The 19,825-nt window shown below is 36.8% G+C and overlaps 2 protein-coding genes across 2 annotated transcripts in view; one reads left to right on the forward strand and one right to left on the reverse strand.

The window, feature by feature from the left end:
• Positions 1–5,066, reverse strand: part of camkmt (calmodulin-lysine N-methyltransferase) — a 161,061-nt gene extending 155,995 nt beyond the window's left edge. Inside the window, exons 1-3 of the mRNA XM_033980260.2 lie at positions 4,747–5,066; positions 2,714–2,892; positions 2,570–2,634 (exon numbers count right to left, since the gene is read on the reverse strand). Of these exons, the coding sequence (XP_033836151.1) occupies positions 2,570–2,634; positions 2,714–2,892; positions 4,747–4,890 (388 nt within the window). The 5' untranslated portion in view covers positions 4,891–5,066. The remainder of the gene's footprint in view (positions 1–2,569; positions 2,635–2,713; positions 2,893–4,746) is intronic.
• A 220-nt stretch (positions 5,067–5,286) lies between these two features.
• On the forward strand, positions 5,287–19,807 carry prepl (prolyl endopeptidase like). The gene is made up of 15 exons (XM_055227189.1): positions 5,287–5,379; positions 6,178–6,291; positions 6,751–6,817; positions 8,308–8,452; positions 8,538–8,626; positions 9,704–9,827; positions 10,596–10,812; positions 10,889–11,080; positions 11,826–12,038; positions 12,132–12,307; positions 13,363–13,579; positions 13,666–13,815; positions 14,723–14,849; positions 19,523–19,608; positions 19,687–19,807. The coding sequence occupies exons 1-15, from the start codon at positions 5,287–5,289 to the stop codon at positions 19,762–19,764; spliced, it is 2,088 nt and encodes a 695-aa protein (XP_055083164.1). The 3' UTR covers positions 19,765–19,807.
• Positions 19,808–19,825: the final 18 nt, after the last annotated feature.

Consider the following 19,825-nt stretch of genomic DNA (forward strand, 5'->3'; position numbering starts at 1 on the left):
ATATAAAAAAACAGAAGGTAATCTGCATCAGTTTTTGTAAACAAAAACATGTATCTGACTTTGGCCCTGGGCCTTAAAGGAGGCATGTGGAGTATTTGATTTCACATTGATTTTGAAGCCATTAGCCAAAATCAAAATGGTAAAAGACACCTGAGCTCCGCTCTCTGCACAACAGTAGAAAACCATTTCTATAGAAAACATGTTATAAACAGCACCGAGGGGGTCTACAAACGCTGTCACTGACACAACAGTCTGAGCGAGCATGTCTCTGTGTGTGTGTCTGCCAGCTTCCAGCCTCGCACTATTGTCTAACGAGGTCTAATTAGCACTATGGCACAATGAATTAGCATAATTATGCAAACAGGGCTCCTCTAAAGGCTTGGCACAAGGGGTGGCTACGGGGGGCACCGATTACCACATACACACACCGAAACATTCACCAACAAACTCTCCACACAGAAAAACACACACCTGTGCAACAGCAGGTCACAGGGTCGGGACAAGTCACTGCCTGATTTACACATTTATTTTTTTAAACTTCAACTTAAAGTATTTCTTTCTTATAACTGAGTTTAACTTTGTCACAGAGAATAATCTTCATCAGTGGAGACTAAACCAGCAGAACGTCAGGGTCATGAGGACGACAGGGACGACTGGGACCGGACTCCACTATTCTTTATGTAAACAATAAACAGATCACACATTTCTAAAAGGAGTTTAATAGAACGTAGAACGACCTTAAGCCGAGGCATTAAAAAGGCTGGAGGGTCACACCTGTCACTAGATGATACGTGAAAAGCCCTCACACACGGCCCACCTGCATCATTAGTGACCACAGCCCCAGGGAACAGGACCCGAGCCCTTTTAAACCTCGAAACAACACCCGGACAAAGCACCCTGGGAACTACAAGCTCATCTGCAACAAAACAATGTCACGGGGAGAACATATTTAACATAGGCTTTTAGGAACAGAAACCAAGACGTAGACAGACTGCAGCACTAGTACAGTACTCTGAAGCATGCAGTATAAATCCTACAGCTCAACAGAACCAAGGAATAAGACTCAAACTGAGACAGGGGAATCACAGAAACAGAGTAATCCAAATATATCACAGAATCAAACATGTTCTGGACAAAGCTGTAACAAAAGCCCTGACAATAAACCTAACATGATGAAAAAAAGAGACAAAAACCGTGACTTTAACAAACACTTTCATTTCAAACACATGAATATGAAGCGGGGTCGGCTCTTGACATGACACCATTGACTTCAGCTTATCGTCACCTTAAGAAATAACATATTGTTCACATACGTGCACAGTGGTGGGACAAATTGAATAGCTTGTAGAGAGCGTCATGGTGAGAAGGGGTAGCACTTTTAGGCTGAGTCCACACATTATAGGGGTAGTGGGCTAATCCGGACAGGCTTTTAAGCCCACTATTCAGGAGGACAAGGGCCCCTAGGATTTGGGTTTGTCCACACCTCAGGGGTCGGAGATTACTGGGACAGCAGGAAGGTGGAGAGTGTGATATGTGTGTGTAAATGTATGTGTGGACGGGGACTTTCATGAGAGGCTGTGGGTTCTGCTGTAGATGTGAGCAGACGTGAGTATAAGAGTGATTTTATACAGCACGCATGGCTCTATCTGTGTAACCCCCACCTCCCCTATCCCCAAATACATCGCCCAGGGCACTGACGGGGTCACCTCTGGGCCTTTCAAAGCATTCTCTCAACCAATACTAATTGATCACACGCATTACTAGTCCCAAACATGGGGTGAAGAACAGGCTGGATGGCTGGTTCATTGTCTGAGGAGCAGGGTGTTCTGTTAGTGACTCTCCCTTCTTAAACACACAGACACACATCTCCGCTGGCATGCCCTCCCGCTCTCCACCCGCTCTCCACCTCCATGTCTCACACTGTGCTAATCCACCAGCAAGTCAGTAACTTAGTTTCCCATCTGGCCGACCACCGCTTTAGCAGAGAGGAGCAGCGGAGAAAGACAAATGTTGAATAGATGCAGTTTGCAGATGGTAAAAAAAAAGTCGCCACCAAAAAAAAGGTCACACACTCTAACACACTAATATTTGATTGTTACGCCTTTACTTTTGATCATTCACTGTGGCATTGTTTCGATTTCACTTCTCCAACGTCACAAGATTTATTTCCATCCAGTGTTGCATTAATTTTTCACCTGTTGCATTAACGGTCGAGTCTGATGCTGCACAAAGCTTCTCCAGAACATCCCAAAGATTCTCAATGGGGTTAGGGTCTGGACTCTGTGGTGGATAATCCATGTGTGAAAATTATGTCTCATGCTCCTGAACCACTCTTTCATTATTTGAGCCCGATGAATCCGACTCGTACTTATAGACTCGCAATCATTTACTTGGTTAAATCCAGGTGGCGACTTTTTTTTTGGCCAGGCAGTGTAAAACAGAATGATCCTTTTTTTCCTTTTTTTTTTTTTTGCACAGCGTTAAACAGCAACAGCATTAGCAATAGTTTCGACCTCTGACCCCGGCATTTGGCTTGTCAGCAAAGACGGAGAATGATACTGGTACTTACAAATGTTACCGGTGTTATCGAAACTGTTGAGGACTTCATTGACTTTGAGGGGCCCCAAGTGAACTCTGTAAAAGATGAATATGTTTAAACTTTAATGAGAATCTGACTGAGAACTTACACACAAATATAAACACACACGTTCACCTGAGTAAGGCACTGTACTTTGGCAGAGACACACTGCGGTACTCCACCCACTGGTCATCTGAGGTATTACCGGGACCATGGATCACGAGTCTCTTCCTGCTGAAAAGGTCAAAACTGGAGAATCTGCGCACGGACACCTGCTTCACCTCGGGACAGTCCACCTGCTTCTGACGCAGCACCTGAGGATTATCACGGGAAACGTAAACGCACAGGTTTTATTTTACCTCATCTCAAACTGAAAACGCCATGTTCCACCTTGTGATGTCGTCATGTGTTGATACAGGAAGTGCTCCGCTGTGTTGTTTAACTCCACACACCTTCATTTTTAGAATCATTCGGATCATTTCAGCGAATCTGGAAGGTCCAAACTCTACTGAACTAAAGGTAAAAGGTAGACGCTAACTTGAAAACTACCACTTCATGACATCACAAGGTGGAACAGAGCGTTTTGAGTTGTGGAGATGTAGACAGACAAATAATAAACGAGGCCTGAAGTGCGATATATTGCTGAAGTAAATATACACAATAAACAATAATACTGAAACCAAACCATAAAACAGAATTATTCCTAAAACACTATTCTAAATGTAAAATATAAAAAAAAACATGAGCAGAAATAACTAAAAAACAAAAAGCAACACTTAAGTAATTAGTTTGTATCTATAATGAGAATTAGAAGTGATTTATTCAACTTTCTACAGCTCAAATCTTATCATATACAGTGTTCCCTGGTTTATAGCGCAGGTTACATTGTAAAAATAACCCACAATAGTACTCAGCTTTATTTTGTACAATTATTCTCTATGTTTTTTGCTGTAAAACTCCTCACCACACACTTTATACACTTTTCTCACACAGACTTTAACATTTTCCTCACATTTCTCTCTTATTTAAACACAAAGTTCAAACCTTCGTAAGCGTCTTTGTCGGTGCAGAACGTTTCATCGACATTGTGGGTTTTGTCGGGGGGAAAACAAAACTTTCTACAGCTCAAATCTTATCATATAGTGAAAAAACCAACAAAAAAACCATAAATATTTACCCCCAAAAATATTTTTCCATCCATCATGTATTGACTGACAGGCCTAACTCAAACATTATTATTATTAGCATTTTATTGTTTTATTTTTTATTATGTCTCAGTTTTAGTGGTTTCCGTATTCTGTGTTGTCAGGATCATTATTAAATCTACGTTCAACAAATTATAGCTGGATCAATATATTTTGGGGCTCAGTACTTATTGTGTACAGTTTCTTTGCAATAACAGAGAGGTTGTTGTTATTTTTGTTGTCATACGATGAGAAAGGGAAACTTCTAAGGCTAATTCTTGCTTGATTCTTTATTCTTAATGATACTGTCTCTTTAAACATTTGTTCAGTGGGTTATGTCGTTTTAAGTTTATTATGTCACAGGTATAAAATAGTTTGAGGATTATCGTTTATCGCAGTATTTCTCTGTAGCGGTGTATTGTGCTTCAGAGTCATGTGACAGGTCTGTGTGCAGTGGATGCTGGGATGTAAAACACTCTCAGGTCTGTAGTATCGATACTTCATCAACTCCAAACTGACTCCACACGTCACAATTTAAACTCATATAAACTATTATGTAACATGTGTCAGGTCATAGAAAAAACATGATTCAATAAACAGTTTAATACTTTGACAGGTTTTGTAGCTGCTGTTATTACAGTAACAGAAATATTAGGCAAATACTGCAGCTGCACTTTGTCAACAGTAGTAGTAGTAGTAGTAGAAGTAGAAGTACTAGAAGTAGTAACAATACTAGTAGTAGTAGTGCTAGTAGTAATATTAGTATTAGTAGTATTTGTATTAGTAGTATTAGTATTAGTAGTAGTAGTAGTAGTAGTAGTAACAGTAGTGCAGGAGAGCCGGCTCCTTGCAGGTGATCCGGCTCCCTGCAAATGGATCGGCTCCCTGCAGGTGAACCGGCTCCACGCAGGTGAACCGGCTCCCTGCAGGTGAACCGGCTCCCTGCAGGTGAGCCGGCTCTCTGCACAGCCCGGTGAGTCTCACCTGTCGCAGCAGGGTCCATCGGGCTCTGGCGGTGCCGTTAGCGGCTGAAGGATCATGGGAAATCTTAGGATTAGCTTCACCGGTTTCTCCATCAAACTCTTCACTCGCTGTGGCGTTTTTAGCACCGGTTGAACGTTTTTCCATCGTACTACCGTAGAAAAATCTCGATCCTTCGCGCTTGATTGTCAAACTTTCACAGTGTATCAGTTCAAAATAACAAAAACGCGTTATTAAACCATAGCTACGATGGATTTCCCATGTTTATTCACCTGTTACATCCATGATGGGATGATGGAAATGTGCTACTTCCGTACACTTTTGTCATGGCAGACAGTGTAGTCGATGGTCGATAGTACAGTTCGATTCAGAATGGAGCTTCTGCATCACGATCGACGCGGGGAGTTCTGTGTTTGATTATATGAGTCTGGAGTCCGGCGTTTGTTTCACAGGAAGTGCAGAGGCAGCATGTCTTTTCAAACACAGCAGCAGCTTTAGTTTTACACATGGATCTATTAAAATTACTTTAAAATAATCCTAATGATGACCACTTCTCATTTACATAAACTTAATCAATTTTTTATTCGGAAACATGTGATTTTTAAACGACTGGTTCTCCCCAGATGTTACAGCTCGGTGAGAAATGCACTTTTAATCTACTGATCTGCCACAAATGATGATAAATGATGTTTGACGCTATTAAGTCATTTTGTTTTGAGATTAATTCATAAAAAGGCTCCATTTGAACCACAGACTGTATGATCTGGACCAACAAGCCCATCTTAAAATCTGGATTTCTTAATGTTAGTTGAGATTTAGATAGTAGTATTATTATTATTATGAGGTCATGATGATTGAAGGAATGTTATGTTATTTTATTTATTTATATTTATTTTATGTATTTATTTTTATTTATTTATTTATTTTATTGTTTTTATTTTTATTTATTTTTTATTTACTTTAATCCATTTACTTAAACACAGATGTTTTGACTCCTATAAACCTACAACAATATATATGTATGAATTAATGCATGTTTTAAGAGTTTTTTTTTAATTTAGACAGAGTTTTAATTAACTTAAATTCATCACTGAGCTCATTCCAAAGTCTTATTCCTCAAACAGACACATCTTTAGTTCATATTAGTTCTTATTTTACCAGATTCAAACCGAAGTAAACCTCTTAAGTTATAGTGACTACTTCTTAATTTAAAGGCCTGATTGAACTATGTCCGTAAATTTTAATATGTTCGATTTTATAAATAGTTCATTAGTATTCACATTCTTATTGCCCTTTTCTGTCGTTTAATTATAGGATCTACATATGTTTTACAGGTATTTCCCTAAATTTCCGAGCAATAAGATGGAGGGAAGCACAAGTGATGAATATAATATGTGCAGACTTATATTAAAATGATTGTTTTTCTTCCATCAGGACAATTCCTGTCCCACATCTGGAGCAGAACGTTACAGAGACTCACAGAGACACTTCAGCAGGAGAGTGAGAGCCACACGGCTGCGCTTCTCTGCCGTCCCGAATTATTCAAGGGTAAGACACTGGGTTAAGTTAAATCGTTAATAATCACTAATTATCAGTATCATTTATATCAGGGTGGGGTTGACCAGACGTCCCTATTGACCCGGGACAGTCCCAGTTTTGTGCCTTGTGTCCCCTGTCTCAGTAGATTTATACAAAACCAGTGATTTGTCCCAGTTTTATACAAGAAATGTCTGAAGTGTCTCAATTTTTGATCAATTTGATATCAGCTGGCAGTAAAAAGAGGATTTTATTGTCATTTTTGTTGCTAAAATACAGAAAATGATACTGGAAAATGAGCATAAAGTGAATGGACAAAGTTACACGCTCCTTTTACAATTGTATTTTATTTATACGAACCATCCAAACTCGGCTCTGTCCCAGTTTTTAATTCTGAAAATCTGGTGACCTTAACTCTGAGCTTTTGCTGTTTAAAGATGCAGCGTTTTCTCTTCTTTTCTGTATTTGCAGGTTTACGGTCGTCATCATGTTTATTTTATTGACACAAACGGCATTTACAGAATCGACCAAAGACGAGGTAAACACAAATCAATCATTTTGTATCTTTGAACATTTATTACGATTTGTTGGAGTAAAATGTTGTGCCTCTATCTCATCTTTTAATGTTTATTTTTTAAACATTAGTTACTTTTATATGATGTTGTGAATGAAGCATCTATTGTTTTTAGACTAATAACTATAAGAGAGACGTTTGGATTATGGAGGTTTCTAGTCTATTTTATGAATGGGAGACACTGGATTTTGTGTTCAGTTAAAGTCTGTTTCAAACATCTAGCGATTTGATTTAATTTAATTTATTTATTTTTATTTTATTTTATTTTATTTTATTTTATTTTATTTTATTTTATTTTATTTTATTTTATTTTATTTTATTTTATTTTATTTTATTTTATTTATTTATTTTTTATTTTTTATTTATTTATTTATTTATTTTTTATTTTATTTTTTATTTATAACAGAAAGGCTTACATGGAGTTGTTTGACCAATTAATTGTTGAATTTATTTTCATATTAACTGTATTTTGTACAATTTCACACACAGTTTATTTGAAAGTAAAACTAAACAGTTGTTCAAACGGCTCATACTCACTTAGTGTAGTTTTAGCATAGTTATTTTTTTTTATTTATTAAAAATATACAAATATATAAACAGTGAACAATGGCAAGAGGCTTAAACATGACACTGGATTCATACAGCACATGCAAAAATATTAAACAAATATAAAAAAATAAATACAGTCGTACATTTTAAATTCCAAATTCTGTGCAAAGTGCTTTTGTTTTCAGGCTTTTTGGTTTGAACAATAGTTTAAAGAAATTATATAAGAGGATAAAAGGGATTTAAATACATATATAAGAAAAATAAATAAATAAAAATATAATAATAATAATAATAAATACAAAAAAAAATAAAAATAAAATATATACAAATACAAAAATAATTTAAAAAAACTACAAATACAAAAATAATTTTAAAAACTACAAATACATAAAAAATATAATAAAAAAAATAATAAAATAGCAAGTTTGTGTTTCTGGTTAGAAAATTTACAACAATGAATCTGATATTCTGAGAGGATTAGGATCAGATTCAATACGTATATCTTTTTTTTTTTCCACATCTTTTTTGGAAACACCAAAAATTATAAGTTTTGCATTAAGTTGTAGGTTTATATCAGGCTTTTCTTTTCACAAACAGAAGTGTGAGGTTGTTCTGAATATTCTGGTGATGTGATGTGGATTATGTCCCACGAACAAATACTGTCTGTACTTTTTATCACCGTGAACAGTTTTATTGTTTTGTGTCTCATGTTTTCTCATTAATTGGTTTAAAAAATCCTAATCTTAATGGCAACGTTATTGAATTTTTGATTAGGTGTCGTTACAACCCCCTTTTTGTGGATTTATTGCCCCGTCCCAAGACCAGACAGAGAGTTTGGCCCCTGCTTTCTCCGTAATTTACAGAAATGTGTCGCTGAATAATCCCATTTTGTTTCATTTCATCAGATAATTCGCTGGAGAAACTTCTTGATCTGGAGCGTTTTTTAGAAAAAGGTGGATCAGGGCGATGGTGCGTTCAGAGAATCCGTTTATCGCCGCAGGAAACACGTGTGGCTGTGACTCTTAAACACAGTCACGAAGAAAAACAAAGGTGAAAATGATTTTATTCACTTCATAATAATATGTTTTTCTGTGTTCTGTGATTAAACCTGGACGTGTTGTGTGTTTTATTTCAGATGTGTGATTATAAGTGTCGCACATGAGTCTTTATTTCCATCGGTTCAGCCTCGTGTGATATTTACGCTGGAGAAAGTTTTCAGTTTTGGTGAGATTTTTACTTTCTCTTTTTGAAAGTCTGTTTGTGTTATGTGTGTGTTTTGTGTTATGTGTGTGTTTTGTGTTATGTGTGTGTTTTGTGTTATGTGTGTGTTATGTGTGTGTTATGTGTGTGTTTTGTGTTATGTGTGTGTTTTGTGTTATGTGTGTTTTGTGTCATGTGTGTGTTTTGTGTCATGTGTGTGTTTTTGTGTTATGTGTTATGTATGTGTTTTGTGTTTTGTATGTGTGTGTTATGTGTGTGTTATGTGTCATGTGTGTGTTTTGTGTCGTGTGTATTTTGTGTTATGTGTGTGTTTTGTGTTATGTGTGTGTTTTGTGTCATGTGTGTGTTTTGTGTGTGTTATGTATGTGTTTTGTGTGTATTTTGTGTTATGTGTGTTATGTGTATGTTTTGTGTGTATTTTGTGTTATGTGTGTGTTTTGTGTTATGTGTGTTATGTGTGTGTTATGTGTTATGTGTGTGTTTTGTGTGTGTTGTGTGTTGTGTGTGTTTTGTGTCATGTGTGTGTTTTGTGTTATGTGTGTTATGTGTGTTATGTGTCATGTGTGTGTTGTGTTATGTGTGTGTTTTGTGTTATGTGTGTGTTTTGTGTTATGTGTGTGTTATGTGTGTGTTTTGTGTTATGTGTGTGTTTTGTGTTATGTGTGTGTTATGTGTGTGTTTTGTGTTATGTGTGTGTTTTGTGTTATGTGTGTGTTATGTGTGTGTTTTGTGTTATGTGTGTGTTTTGTGTTTTGTGTGTGTTGTGTGTTGTGTGTGTTTTGTGTCATGTGTGTGTTTTGTGTTATGTGTGTTATGTGTGTTATGTGTCATGTGTGTGTTGTGTTATGTGTGTGTTTTGTGTTATGTGTGTGTTTTGTGTCATGTGTGTGTTATGTGTGTGTTATGTGTCATGTGTGTGTTTTGTGTGTGTTATGTGTTATGTGTGTGTTTTGTGTCGTGTGTGTTTTGTGTGTGTTTTGTGTCGTGTGTTTTGTGTGTATTTTGTGTTATGTGTGTGTTATGTGTGTGTTTTGTGCTTTGTGTGTGTTTTGTGTGTTATGTGTGTGTTTTGTGTTACAGAGTGGGCCACAGATGATGTTTTGTTTTACTCGACTCTTGATGGTCTGAGGAGCAGCTCCGTGTTTTGTCTGGACTTCAGTAAAAACGGAAAAATTTCATCTGTGTTTGAAGAATCAAAGCTCGAGTAAGAAAATAAATGTTTAAATGTTTAAATGTTTAAATGTTTAAATGTCCGATGTTACGCAGAATTAACTTACGTGAGGTTTGAGTCGCGTTATAAAGATGTTTCCTCCTCAGAAACAGAAACAGAAACAGAAACAGACCTGGAGCTGTGATTTTAACGAAATATGGGCCCACATAAATATAATATGGGCCCACATTAACATAATATGGGCCCACATTAACGTAATATGGGCCCACATAAATATAATATGGGCCTTTTAATATAATGTGAGCCCTTTAGTGCAATATGGTCCCTTTAATGTAATTTGGTCCCTTTAATGTAATATGGGCCTTTTAATATAATGTGAGCCCTTTAGTGCAATATGGTCCCTTTAATGTAATTTGGGCCCTTTAGTGTAATATGGGTCCTTTAATATAATATGGGCCATTTGAGTTCTGTGACTGGTTTATTCCTAATAATATGGGCCGTTTAGTGTAAAAATATGGGCCCTTTAGTGTAATATTGGGCCCTTTAATATAATATGGGTCGTTTAGTGTAATATGGGCCCTTTAATGTAATATTGGGCCCTTTAATATAATATGGGCCGTTTAGTGTAATATGGGCCCTTTAATATAATATGGGCCCTTTAGTGTAATATTGGGCCCTTTAGTGTAATATCAGGCCCATTAATGTAATATTGGCCCCTTAGTGTAATAATATGGGCCCTTTAGTGTAACATGGGCCGTTTCAGTCCTGCGCCTCGTTCATTCCTACGCTTTACCGTTGCAGTGTGTTCGTGGAGGTCGCTCTCACCCGAGATCAAAAACTCCTCACCATAAACTCCAACAGCAGAAGCAGCTCAGAGGTTCACGTCATCGACAAAGAGAATCCGAGTCACCAACCGATTCTGGTCCAAAGACGTGAGCCGGATCTTTTATATCACGTTGAGCATTGGAAAGGTTCACTCATTATTCTGACCAATACTGGCCCCGGACAGGAATATCAGGTAAATGCAGTATATTCAGGTGGAAATGACTTTTTTATAGGCGTGTACGTTTTTTTTTTTACTCAAATATTTGCAGGTGGTTCAAGCTTCTCTGTCTAAACCTTCAGTTGATTCGTGGCTGCCTTTATTTACTCCTCATCCTGGATTTACTATAAAAGACATGGACATAATTGAAGACTTTGGTGTCTTAACGACCAGGACTCCCTCTCATCACCTGGGCCTGACTGTAATATCACTGAATAAACCAGATGTACTCTACTTTATGGAGGTAAATACTTTTATATTTACCGCTTGTTTTATTGGTTCTGTGCACAGCGGCGCGTGGAAACCTCACTGTTAGTGTCCCTACTTCCTGTCCAGTTGGATTTCTACAGGTTTTTGCAGAGTTATGCTAAAATGAACACATATTTAAAAGATGTAGGTGGGTTAGGGGTCAGAGGTCACAGGGTTAGGGTCAGACAGTGGACAGAGACTAGATGTTAAAATGAAGACTTCACCAGAGACAATTCTGTGTTTAGAAAGAGACGTGTTTGTGCGTCCGTGCTAATGCTAATGCTAATTTTGAGGCATAATTAATGTGCAGTAATGGGAACCGTGCAATGTGTGTAACGTGCAATGTGTGGAATGTGCAAAGTGTGTAATGTGCAATGAGTGGAATGTGCAATGTGTGTAACGTGCAATAATGGAAACTGCAATGTGTGGAATGTGCAGTTTTCATTTTGAATCATGTCTGCTGATTAACATTCACTGTCCTAATCAAATAAATAAATACATAAATAATAAATAAATATTAAAACAACCCCACAAAATTAAGTATTCTACATATACAAATAATTGGTTTGTGTTTATAGAATTGATTTGAATTTTAATAGGTTGTTTAATATTTTATGTTTTCTGATATTAATAAAAGTGACAAGTGTTAACGTTGAGACGCAGTGAGCTAGCTAGCGTGCTACTATGGACAGAACCTGTTGGATTATTTAAACTCCTGTCTAACTTTATGTCGTCCTTAGCTGCCATCTTGGTCTTGTACTTTTGAGCCAAAAAAAGCAGACGTCAGAGGCAAAAACAACACTCTGGAGTTTTTGATCTCATCTCCCGTTCACCCACCAAACCAGTTCTGTCTCCTCCCCGAAGAAGCTTTGGTTTTAAGCGCTAAAGACAATAAACGCTACACTGACGAGCTAAACGCCGTTATCACCTCGCGCCTGGAAGCTCGCAGCAAAGTTAGTACATTTTAATTAAATCAGTGTCGTCTAAAATTTGGAAAGTGTCAGCGACAGCCCCCAGTCGCTCTTAACCCTGTGCTCCCCCTGCAGGACGATACGCCGGTGCCAATCACACTGTTCCACGCCGCACGTTTGGAGGCGTTAAAGGAAGCGCCGATGCTCGTTCATGTTTATGGATCTTACGGCAGGGACCTTAACATGGAGTTTTGTCCAAAGAAAAGACTTTTGTTGGAGCTGGGCTGGGCCTTGGCGTTCTGTCACGTCAGGTACACAGCGTCTACTCTTTACTTTTCTTCACTTCTCTAGTGCTGTGTATATAAATGCTAACATAGCTAACCTGCTAGCCGCCGCGTTTCAAATAGGAAGTGAGTTTGGGCGTGTTTCCAGATCCATCAATTCTGGCTCCAGTTCATTTTCTATTGAAAAACTCGCTTCTCTCTCTGTACCTGCTGCTGTCAGACTCGTCATTTTGGTCTTAAATGTTTTTTGTATTAATCCGCTCTACATTTTTTTGAGTTATTTGGAGTTTATTGTTATTTATTTACTTTTGTTATTTTGGGGTTTTTTTTTTTTTTTAGTTATTTGGAGGTTTTTGATGTTTTTTTTTCTTCTTATTTTTAGTTTATTTACTTATTTATATGTTTTTGTTTTTTTTTAAAACTGTGTCCTCTCTCTGTACCTGCCGCTGTCAGACTCGCCATTTTGGTCTTAAATGTTCGTATTAACCCGCTCTACATTTTTTATTTCATGCAGCTTATTGTTACTTATTTACTTTTGTTGTTTTGGGTTATGTTTTTGTTTTTTTGTTTATTTATTTGTTTTTAGTTTTAGTTTTTTGAGTTATTTTGAGGTTTTTGATTTTTTTCCCCTTATTTTTAATGTTTTGTTTTTTTGTTGTTGTTTTTTTTTGCTATTTTGAGTTGGATTTTTTTTTGTTTTATTTTGTTGTTTTTTTGGTTCTTTTGAGTTTGTTTTTGTTTCTTTTGAAAAACTGTCCTCCCTCTGTACCTGCTGCTGTCAGACTCGTCATTTTTGGTCTTAAATGTTCGTATTAACCCTCTACATGATCCTGGGGTTTTTATTTCACTATTGTGTCTGTAAATCAAGATCTGAACATTAAAAACAGACAAATCAGGCGCCTTCTTTCTCTCTGAATTTAACGCAGCTCTACGTAAAAGTATCCAGAATATTTATAATCCAGTACTCTGATTGGACCATGTTTCAAAACACGTTACATTTTAATTCGCGTACTCCGTATTCTGTCTCAAAGTACGACGTATTCTTCCCGTCTCTGTGTATAAATTGGTGTTGGTGATTCTAGGGGCGGAGGAGAGAGCGCCCTCTATTGGCACAGACAGGCTCGTGTTGAGGGCAAACGGAAAAGCGTGGACGACCTGGTGGCGTGCGTCCAGCATCTCTTCTCTTCTGGAGTCTCCTCGTCTTCGCTCACCGCTCTGACCGCCCGCAGCGCCGGGGCCGTGCCAGTGGGGGCGCTGTGTAACCTCCACCCGCACCTGGTAAAAGCCGTTACGCTCCAGGTAACGTCTTTAAATGGTCCAGGGGTAAGAAAAATACGTGTTTATCTGTGTTATATAGTTGGACTTTGATCGGTTTGTTCCCCAAGGCGCCGTTTTTAGACGTGTTGGGGACGATGGCGGATTCTGACCTCCCCCTGACCCTCGAGGACAGAGAGGAATGGGGCGACCCTGTGGGGAATCCTGAGCACGGACGCATCATCGCCACCTACTGTCCTCTCCACAACATCACTCCTCAGGTAGAAACGAGACGTACCGACCTATTCATACGTTTACCATTCGATTTATTATGGCAACAGTGGCTCAGTTGGTAGAGCGTTTGCCCACTGGTCTGAAGGCTGCAGGTCTGAATCCTGCTCTCGAGGTAAAAGTCGTCGGTAGAGCGGTCAGGTCCGCTGACCCGCAGGTCGGTGGTGTGATTCCAGCTCCCACAGATGAATGAATGTGACGAATGAAGGCAGACAAACACAGTGACCATATACAGAAGTGATAAGACAAACCCAAACATATCAAGAGAAACCAAGAGAAACAGAGACAAAATGAGAAAAAATGAGACAAACGGAGAAAAAACGAGAAAAAATGAGACAAACGGAGACAAAATGAGACAAAACGAGACATACCAAGACAAACAGAGACTACAGATGGAAATTAGCATTTTGCTAAATCTGGTGCAGCCATCTTTTTATTGTATCTGCACACTGCCCTTCAAATAAATAAATAAATAAAAACGAGAAAAATGAGACAAACACAGAAAAAACGAGATAAACTGAGACAAAACAAGAAAAAAATGAGACAAACAGAGAAAAAACGAGACAAACGGAGACAAAATGAGACAAAATGAGACAAAACGAGACAAACGGAGACAAAACTAGACAAACGGAGACAAATGGAGACAAAACAAGACATACCAAGACAAACTAAGATGAACCAAGCCTTAATATGGTTTATAGACGTAACAGCTAATGTGTGTGTGATATTTCCATGATTTTGGAGGGTTAATGTTCAGACAGCAGAGGACAAACTAGAACTAGTACTTCATAAGTGAGAAAAGAAGAGGTGAGCGGTTCCTTCATGTAAATCGTTTTGAGCCTTGAAGGTGGAAAAGTTCTGTATAAAAATGTGACCATGTCCATGTTTCTCACACAGAGGTATCCGTCCATGCTGCTGACGGCCTACAGTGCAGACTCCAGAGCGCCGCTGAGTGGGACGGTCAAATACTCTGAGGAGATACAAAAGGCCGTTAACTCCCATTTCACCTTGAATCAAACATCAGGTAAATATGGAGTCTCCAGACGTTTAGGGGTAAGTTTGTCGCTTATCGGAATCAGATATCAGCGCTGATTTGGGAAGTTATTATTATTATTAATACTACTACTACTACTACTAATAATAATAATAATAATAACAATAATACATATCTGTTTTTTGTCCTATACTCCAAAAAAATAAAAAGTAAAAGGAGTTTTAAAAAAAAAACAAAAAAAAAACAACCCACATTTAGTGAGTTTATATAGTTTTATACTTGGACTCTCTTCTTCTTCTGGCGTCTTCTTGTCCTCCATTTTGTCAAGTAGCTCCTAAAGCGTGGAGCTTTTTATACCATCTGGCAGCATTTTATTGATTATTTTAATATTAGATAAATATTGAGACAGTCGTCCTATGTGTATAAATATAAATATGTGTATGTGCAGATATTTAGTTCTGTTATTTCTATTTTTATATATATATTTACTTATTTTTTCTTATTATTATTATTATCATTATTATCATCTTATCATCTTTTTATCATTATTATCTTTTTCTCTTTTCTTTTGTTCTATACTTAAAAAGAGTTAAAAAAAAAAACAACACACATTTAGTGAGTTTATATAGTTTTATACTTGGACTCTCTTCTTCTTCTGGCGTCTTCTTGTCCTCCATTTTGTCAAGTAGCTCCTAAAGCGTGGAGCTTTTTATACCATCTGGCAGCATTTTATTGATTATTTTAATATTAGATAAATATTGAGACAGTCGTCCTATGTGTATAAATATAAATATGTGTATGTGCAGATATTTAGTTATGTTATTTCTATTTTTATATATATATTTACTTATTTTTTCTTATTATTATTATTATCATTATTATCATCTTATCATCTTTTTATCATTATTATCTTTTTCTCTTTTCTTTTGTTCTATACTTAAAAAGAGTTAAAAAAAAAACAACACACATTTAGCGAGTTTATACGGTTTTATACTTATTATCTTTTTTTGTTCTATACTTCAAAAAATAATAAAAAGTAATAAGAGTTAAAAAAAAAGTGAGTGAGTTTATATAGTTTTATATTTATTTATTATTATTATTATTATTATTATTATCATCATCATATTTTTTTCTTTTTTTTCTATACGTCAAAAAATAATAAAAAGAGTTTAAAAAAAACACATTTAGTGAGTTCATATAGTTTTATACTTATTTATTATTATTATTATTATTGTTATTGTTGTTATTATTATTATCATTTTTCTCTTTTTTTCTGTACTTCAAAAAATAATAAAGAGTTAAAAACAGAAAACAGATTTAGTGAGTTCATACGGTTTTATACTTATTATTATCTTTATCTTTTTCTTTTTTTGTTCTATATTTCAAAAAAATAATAAAAAAGTAATAAAAGAGTTAAAAAAAACAACAGTGACAGTATATAGTTATACTTATTTATTATTATTATTATTATTATTATTATTATTATTATTATTATTATCATCATATTTTTGTCTCTTTTTTTTTTCTATACTCCAAAAAAATTATAAAAAGAGTAAAAAAAAAACAAAAAACACATTTATTGAGTTCATATAGTTTCATACTTGAACCCTCCTCTTCGTCCGGCGTCTTCTCGTCCTCCATTTTGTCCATTTCTCCTAAAGCCTAATGTAAATCTACAGTCGTTCGCTCTCAGCCCTAACGTCGAGCTCCAGTGTGGACCTCCTCGCACGTCTCCCACATCCTCCTCTTCCTCATCATCATCTTATTGTTCTCGCCCCACGCTCGCCGCTTATCTTAAGGGCTTATATATGTGTGTATATGTCTCCCTAATCTGCCCGCTCCTCTCGGGACGCTTTGATAAAAGTGCTGATGGCGTAGGCGGGGGAGGCGGTCCACCCTATTAGCATCGGCGCAGAGATAATGTATCGTGGGGAGAGATTAGACGGAGCAGACTGGGAGCTGTCAAGGTCAAGACCAGACTTGTGAAACAGGCGGCGCCGTGGAGGCAGGCGGGGGGATCATGGCGAGGGATTGAGATGAAGCTGGACTCTATCAGATGTGAGACAGGTCGACGTTGAGTAAAAATAAAAGGCCAAGGTGGGACTCAACTGGCCAGAGGAGAAGTGTTTGTCGTGTCCTGTACAGTCCTGTGTTATATAAGTACATATAATTACAGGTATGTACTTGTGCGGCGTTTATATAACTCGAAATGCAGCCGAATCGTTAAAGACGGAGCGATTTTTATGATTTTTATGACTTACTCTGCGTCCTAATGTCGTTTCCTCGTCACAAACAGACCTGCAGTTGTGCGTTTTTGTTTCATTTACACACGTTTAACACACAAACCCTGCACATTTAGGCTAATTTCAAAGGTAAAAGGAGCTGATAACTTCAAAACTACCACTTCGTGTCGTGACGTCGCTCTGTTCCACCTTGTGATGTCATCGTGTGGCGATACAGGAAGTGCTCCACTGTGTGTTTTTAAAACTCCACACACCTTCATTTCTAGAATTGTTTGGATCATTTCAGTCCTGGAGTTGTGTAACTCTACTGAAATAAAGGTAAAAAAGGAGATGTTAACGTGAAAACTACCACTTCATGACATCACAAGGTGGAACGGACTGAAACGGATGGGTTGAATCTCTTAAATGTAGTGATTTTGATAAAGAATTTGGCTAATTTTGACGCTTTAAGTTTCAAAAATCTCTGCAAAATACTTTTACCATTAACTCTTTAAATGCGTTAAACAGGAAACGTAAATAAAAAAATCTACTTAAGTAAAATTAAGTCATTTTTTCACGTGATACTTTTACTTTTACTCGAGTAATGTTTTGCCCCTGTATTTGTACTTTTACTCATTTGGTTGATTTGAGCCCTGGAATTGCCAATCTCTACTGAACTAAAGGTAAAAGGTAGGAATTAACTTGAAAACTACCACTTGATGACATCACAAGGTGGAGCAGAGCATTTTGAGCTTTGGGGATGTAACAGACGAATAATAAACTGTTCTCCTGGTCTGTTTTTGAGGAGACAACAGCATTAGAACACGACTTAAACCTCACAAGAGTCACTTTTGTGTCATATAGGAGCTTTAAAAACAGTTTTTCGTCATGTATTCTGCACTAAAACAGAGCAAAGCATCATGGTCTACGTAGTTCCCTCATTGACAACCGATAACTGACAAACCGGATCGATTTGCAGTTGGTCAAAGTCAATAAAACAGACGAGGGAGGGTCGGGTTTGCGTAAATGGCAAAAATAATAGAATAATGAGACTAAATAATAATATAAAGTAATAATAAAGTGTTAGTCAAACGTGTGAAAGAAGCAAAACATTATAACATAGATCAGAAAATAGCGTAAAATGGGACCTTTAAATATCCGTTTAAGTGTTGTTAGTTTGTTAAAGTGTAAATGTAGTAATATTGATTAAAATTTCATATTAATATTTTGGTCAAGAATAACAATATGAATCAATTTCTCAATTTTTCTTCTGAATTTTGTATATTTATTTTTGTTTTGCTCAAAGCCGAAGCGTGAACTTAAAAAACTTTATCAGGATGTTAAAAATAACCCCTTAAATCAGATGAAAAGTACTTTTACCTTTTCAGTCCAGTTCAAAAATGTAGTGGAGTAGAAAGTACAGATACTGCTCTCAAATGTAAGTAAATGTAAGTAAAAGTAAAAAGTATCCACTGCAAAATGTACTCAAGTAAAGTACAAATACTTAAAATGTAAACTTAAATGTGTGGGGCTCTTTGTTTCCATTGGTTTGGGGTCAAATCATAGACTGGACAAAGCTAACCCGCTAGCCGCCGCGTTCCAAACAGGAAGTGATCATGTTCTGCACTTCCAACTCCATCGACTCTGGCTCCAATTCACTTTCTATTGAAAAACAGCGCCCCCTCTCTGTACCTGCTGCTGTCAGACTCATTTTGGTCTTAAATGTTCGTATTAACCCGCTACACGATCCTGGGTTTTATTTTGTTTAGTTATTTTGAGGGTTTTTTTTGTGTGTGTTTTTTTTTTTTTTGTTTATTTTATTTACTTTTTTGTTATTTTGAGTCTTTTTTTTTTTTAGTTATTTTAAGTTGGGTTTTTTTGTTATTTTGAGGATTTTTTTTGTTATTTTTATTACAATTTTTGTTATTTTGAGAGTGTTTTTTTCTTTTGTTTATTTATTTTTTGTTATTTTGAGTTTTTGTTTGTTAGTTTTTAGTAATTTTGAAGTTATTTTGGGGGGGTTTTCACTTATTTTTTATTTTTTGAAAAACAGCGCCCCCTCTCTGTGTAACTGCTGCTGTCAGACTCATTTTGGTCTTAAATGTTCGTATTAACCCTCTACATGATCCTGGGGTTTTTATTTCACTTTTGTGTCTATAAATCAAAATATGAGCATTAATAACAGACAAATCAGACGCCTTCTTCCAAATATCGAACTTTGCTCCAGATTCGCCGCTTTACCCGCTCCGGCCTCGATGAGCTTCATGCGGCGCTGAAGCTGTGGGCGACGTCGCACTCACTCAGTCACTTCTTTACACCGTCTGTGGGTCAAAGGTCAACAGTAGCTTAGTTAATAATATCATTTCTGCATGAGAGTCACAGTTTTGATGCATAATAATAACACAGACTCCACTTTATGAACATATATAAGCAGCTGATCGTGATACTTTGCCTGATCTGTGCTCGTTTTCTCTATTTCAGAACGTGGACGTAAACCAAATATTGTTCTGAACGTCCAACCGGGGGCACATCACACACAGGAAGACTTTGACTTGACGGTGAATGAGGTAACGACTAAAGTTATAGTATTTATTTTAATCAGGATGTATAAAAATCTCCATCTTTTTACCTTTTTTTTTTCCCAGGATGCACTGGAGCTTGCGTTTCTGTACAAAGAGCTGGGGCTAGACCTTCCTCGTCCTGTACGCAAGAAGAAGAGATAACAGGAAGTAAAGTCTGTCGCGTCGCGGTGGAAGAAGTATCGTATTTTCCGGACTTTTTTTT

Source organism: Periophthalmus magnuspinnatus, chromosome 15 (genome assembly GCF_009829125.3).
Source record: "Periophthalmus magnuspinnatus isolate fPerMag1 chromosome 15, fPerMag1.2.pri, whole genome shotgun sequence".
NCBI classification, from domain to species: domain Eukaryota; kingdom Metazoa; phylum Chordata; class Actinopteri; order Gobiiformes; family Gobiidae; genus Periophthalmus; species Periophthalmus magnuspinnatus.